Genomic DNA, 5,142 nt, shown 5'->3' with positions numbered 1-5,142 from the left:
TGAAAAAAAGAAAGATCCTATCTCATAACATATCATACGAGTTAACATCTTCTCACAAAAAAAACAGAACTTGAGATGGATCATGCTATACTACTGTGCATTGGTTCAACACAATAATTACCAATTGCATTTTATTATAAAAAAAAAAAAAACAGCAGCTAATTATAGCTATTGAAAATCACTTCTCCAGGAATTAGAACTTTAGAACAACAAATTAGAGAAAAATCACTCAACCGAAATCACTTCAAGCAATTGCTTACTTGCGTCACTCACTTCCACCTTTTCCATCTTCAAACGGCGACGCATCATGGGACTTGTCCTTCCAGCAGCTGCATAAGTTCTTATCAATAATTCAAACACTTCCTCCCCAACACGGTCTACAGCTTTCTTTAAAATCTCTACAAAACCTTCGGCCCCATCAACATCTTTCACTTGCTCAAAATGACGCATCACTGTCCCAATAGTTTCAGATGATGGGACCCACTTTCTGCCATCTCCTCTGCCAGTGGAAATTGCATTGGCCACACAATCAACAGCCAGCTTGGTGTCTCCATTTTTCAAATAATAATCCAAAAAGATCTCCCAAGTTTTGGCATTAGGCTTCGCCCCTCTTCTACGGGCCCTCTCCTTCAGCTCTAGAGCTTTTTCTAGCAAACCCTCCTTGGAATAAGCTCCAATTAAGACATTTGCAATCCGGATATCATAAGTAGAGCAACCCGATTCCCATTCTCTAAAGCATTTCTCAGCTCCGGGTAAATCTTTCAAGTTTACTAACACCTGAATCATATTCAGATAGCTTATATTGGCTGTTTTGTGAAAAGAGAGCCTCAACGAACGCCATATTCGATAAACTTCATGCAAATTTCCCATTCGGCCATACAATGTAATTAGAAACTGGAAAGCAGAAAGATTTCTGTGGGCATTTCTCTTTTCCAATTCCTTAAGTGCCTTCTCTGCCTTCTCAAACAAGCCAGCATCAACATAAATTGATGCTATATTGCTATATGTTGTCCAATCATCAGCATCCTCAGCATCTCTCTTCATTTCCTCAATAACTCTTTCAACCCCAGAAATATCATTCATAGCAGCCAGAGCCCTCATCCAAACGTTGTACGTAAATGAATCTGGTATGACACCACATGATTTCATTTCCTGTATAATTTCTTGTACCCTTTCAGGCTGGCCAATCTTTGTGTAAAGAGTCATGACACTATTATAAGACATAGAGCTTAAAGGAAGGTTAAGTTCCTTCATCTTTTCCATCAGAGCTTCAGCTTTTTCAGTCATCAATTCCTTACAGTAACAGTTGAGAAGGGCACCATAAGTTAGATGGTTTTTCAATGCTTCAGGAAGATCGACGAAGTAATTTTCAGCAGCAGGAATCCCTTGAGCTTTGGCAACCAAATCAAGATGGATTGCCTGATCACTAACAGTCTTATTCATGCCCCGCTTAGTCGCCATCATTTCAGACAGCTGTAAATACAAATGTAATGACATACATAATCCATTTTGAATTAGGAAGTATTGAAATCAAACATAGAAACCTACATTCATAAGAACATTCTGAACCAAGTATTAGCAACAATTATATGCAATCTCCACAACAAAAGGAGAATTATATGATAATATGAGTACATTGTCTATCCTAAAACGCTTCTGAATCTCTTTCACTTGATTGTACAATATAACCCAGTCGTAGTTTGTAAATAACTATACCGCGTAATCAAAAGCCAAAGGAATTAAAAATAAAAAAGGGCCAAGATTCGCACTACTTCATTAGACAAAATCAACAAAGTTTCATATCTATTAGAACACCATAAGAGAAATTTCGCAATACAAACCCCAGGCTTTGATCCAAAAAAGGAATACGAACCTTGAGAGCAGGGAAATAGAGCTTACGGTGGCGAAGCTTCTTGAGAGTCTCGTCTACTTCCCATTTGTAGACACGCTTGGAGCTCTTGAGGAAGTGATTAAGCTGCTGCCGCACGCTAATTTCCGAGCCGCCTTCCTTAAAAAGCCGTTGGAAAAGTGCTTCTTCTAAGTACTTGTTTGACCTTCTCGTCACATTCTTGGTCCGTCCCAATTGCTGCATCAACGCCATTGATTTGGTTGAGTGAGACGGGGTTAGGGTTTTAGGGTTTCTTTTTATTATTTATTTTGGATTCATTTGGTGAAAGAAATTTTGGGAAATGAAAGAAAAACCCTTGCTGAACAACACCCCCCGCCCTGATTAACTGAGGGAGCCAGCCGAGCCGGCTTTGGTTTCTGGATTTGGGCTTAAAACTTCGGCTTTTCGATTTGTTATATGTGAACCATTTGAAATTGAAAATGTGGCCTTCATCCTTTGAGGCTTCCATTTCGTGGTAAGGTTAAAAATAAAATTATATACGTAAATTTGTTTAAATGTATATTTTAAATTTTAATTTTGATTTAATTATACATATTTAAATAAATATATTAATTTATTTTAATATTGAATAAATATAATTATTTATGTATGTAATATATAAACATAAAATGATGTTATATCAATAATTGTGTTAATAATTTACAAGAATTGGATCAAATCAAAATTTCATGTATAAAATTGCACAAAATCAAAGTTCATATATACAACTGCACATTAAACCATAATTCATATATAGTTTTGATATTTATTCTAAAAAAATAATGTATTCAGATACCGATAATCAAATACTGATTAGGGAAATGCGTTCAAATGTTTTAGTTTGCAAAATAAGCAATGGAATCAAAAGTTTAGAGTTTTTTTTTAAACTACATCTCAAAATTATTAAATTATTAATAAATTTATTTTTTAGTTACTTCAAGAAGTTATAAAATTGTCATTAAATTATTTAAAAATTTTCATACAGGTCATTAAACTGTTCAAATTGTTGCTATATGACCTTCTCCATTTGCACCGTCTACACTGATCGAAAGTTCTTCTTTTACTTCTCTTCTACAGTTTATTTTCTTTTTCATAAAACAACTCTAAATGTCTCAAATATAATGACGTGATTTCTATTGGTATCGAAAAAAAATCAATTTCGAAGTTGAATTTCCTAAATCAAGCTAACCTGAAAATTTTATTTGAAAAATTTACGTGTCGCATACGAAACTACAAAATCGAATTATCAAGTAATTAAATTACATAAGTTATTAATCATAATAGATAGGCTAATTTACTTTGTCTAAGAAGCCAGTATTTCACGCATACAACAAGAATATTGAGATCACTATCATAAGATTCATGATTTGGTTAGTTTTGTTCGTTACAAGACCAAGTCGTAGATATTTTTACCAGACCGGCTAAAGTAGATGTGCTCTTGAAGCTTAAGAAACTGATGGACGTGATGAAGTTAGAGAACTTGGTTTAAAGGGAGCTATGATGAAATTGGACTGAATTATTTATAAAATATAAATTTATTTATTTTTTAATAATAATAAATTTAGTTTTTAATGGTTATATATATATATTTAATTTAATTTTTATTTTTTAGTTAAATTTGATCATTAATTTTTAAACAAGGGTCAAATTATTTTTTTAACGGAAATATTGATTAAAACATTAATTTTTTAATGATATTGTCGTGGCAGCAATTCACAAGATTTCAGGTTGACTTGACACCAATTTTTTTAATATATTATGTCAATAAATAATTTAAAAATTATAAAAAATGAAAAGTTCATAAAAATTAAAAAAGAAAAAGTATGAAATACATGTGGATTATTATGCAAGTTGTCATGTTTAAAAACTTAATGTTTTAGTCGATATCTTCGTTTAAAAAAAACAATTCGACTCTTTTTGAAAGGTTAGTAGTCAAATTTGAATCTATTTAAAAGGTTGTGAGCCAAATTCAGCTAAAAAAAGAATAATAACTAAACTGACAAAAGATATAAACGTTAAGAGTGTGCTTGGTTGGGTGAAAAAGATATGTATATTATTTTAAAATTATGCAATTTTCAAATGTTTTATTTTATTTTCTTTATTTTTCTAACTCTAGCAAGTAATGGATGGAAATAAAAAAAAATTCCTTCCATTATTTCATTTTTCCTACCAAGCATGCCTATAGAAAGAAAAGTTATGTTTTTCATCCTTCTAATTTTTTACCACTTCAATTATCCATCATTGCAATATTTTCACTCTACCAAACAAAGGCTATGCCCGAAATTTGCTATTATACATTTTTGCTTCTATGGAGTTTTAATTTGAGTAATATAACTTTGCTAAATCTTTTTTACTTAGATTTGTTTTTGGGTTGGGTTTGAGTTGACTTAAATAAAATATCCATACTAATTATTAGTGCTTAAGCCAAACCCAACCCAAAGTATAAGCTCTATATTCTATCTAGGCCGGGCCTTGACCCACCAAAGTTATAAAAAAAAAGGCAATGAGACCACATATACACTAGATGACCTATGCACCAAATAAATGTATAGGAATTTTTCAATCAAAGAAACTATGCAAGACCCAATGCAAGTCTTTTGGGAATAAACATGAAAAAGGAAGAAACATTTGAGTAAAAAATAGATGATGGAAGCTAATTTATTGTGAGAGCAGTAGAAGCTTTTTTCCTTCCTTGTTGAAGATGACGATGTAAACTAATAATTGAGCATAAGATTTTAATTTATTCACACTTAATAAAATTTAGGTTTTACATATTGTAATTTAGCTATTAGGGTATGGGTTTGGGTTTTATTTAGAATTACATAAACATATAAAATTAAAAATATATAGTCGGGTCAAGTTATGATAGATCAAGTTTCAACTCCTGACTCAAATAAAAAAGAGTCTAAAATTTTGTTCAAATCTATTTTTCAGTAATTGTACTTTTATCTAAATCCCTTGTAACAATTTTTTTAATAAAAACTTTTAACATTGTGTTATGTTTTCATTGTTTCAAATTTAATGTGGTTTTTTTCCCTAAATGTTGTTAATTTATCTCATAATTAACATGATTATTGACACCATTTTTTTGACAAAACGGGGTCAACTTGGATTTAAAAAAAATGAAAAATAAAAACGGGAGTCGCCGCCGATTCTTTTTGATGAGGTGTGATCGGGTCACCTCGTAAAAGTGGTTGTTTTTAATAAACAATTTAATTTTATTAAAACAAGGAGTTTGGTCCACAAAAAAAAAA

General features: G+C 31.5%; 1 protein-coding gene across 1 annotated transcript; it reads right to left on the bottom strand.

Moving 5' to 3' along the window:
- On the bottom strand, positions 1-2,274 carry LOC107909690 (pentatricopeptide repeat-containing protein At1g60770). The gene is made up of 2 exons (XM_016837314.2): positions 1,874-2,274; positions 1-1,473 (listed from the first exon to the last, which is right to left on the bottom strand). Exons 1-2 carry the CDS (start codon positions 2,099-2,101, stop codon positions 226-228), a joined length of 1,476 nt encoding a protein of 491 aa, XP_016692803.2. The 5' UTR covers positions 2,102-2,274; the 3' UTR covers positions 1-225.
- Between the last annotated feature and the right edge of the window lie 2,868 nt (positions 2,275-5,142).

Source organism: Gossypium hirsutum, chromosome D02, assembly GCF_007990345.1.
Source record: "Gossypium hirsutum isolate 1008001.06 chromosome D02, Gossypium_hirsutum_v2.1, whole genome shotgun sequence".
Taxonomy (NCBI): domain Eukaryota; kingdom Viridiplantae; phylum Streptophyta; class Magnoliopsida; order Malvales; family Malvaceae; genus Gossypium; species Gossypium hirsutum.
Note: the sequence above shows the minus strand (reverse complement) of the source record. Positions and strands in the feature narration are given on the sequence as shown.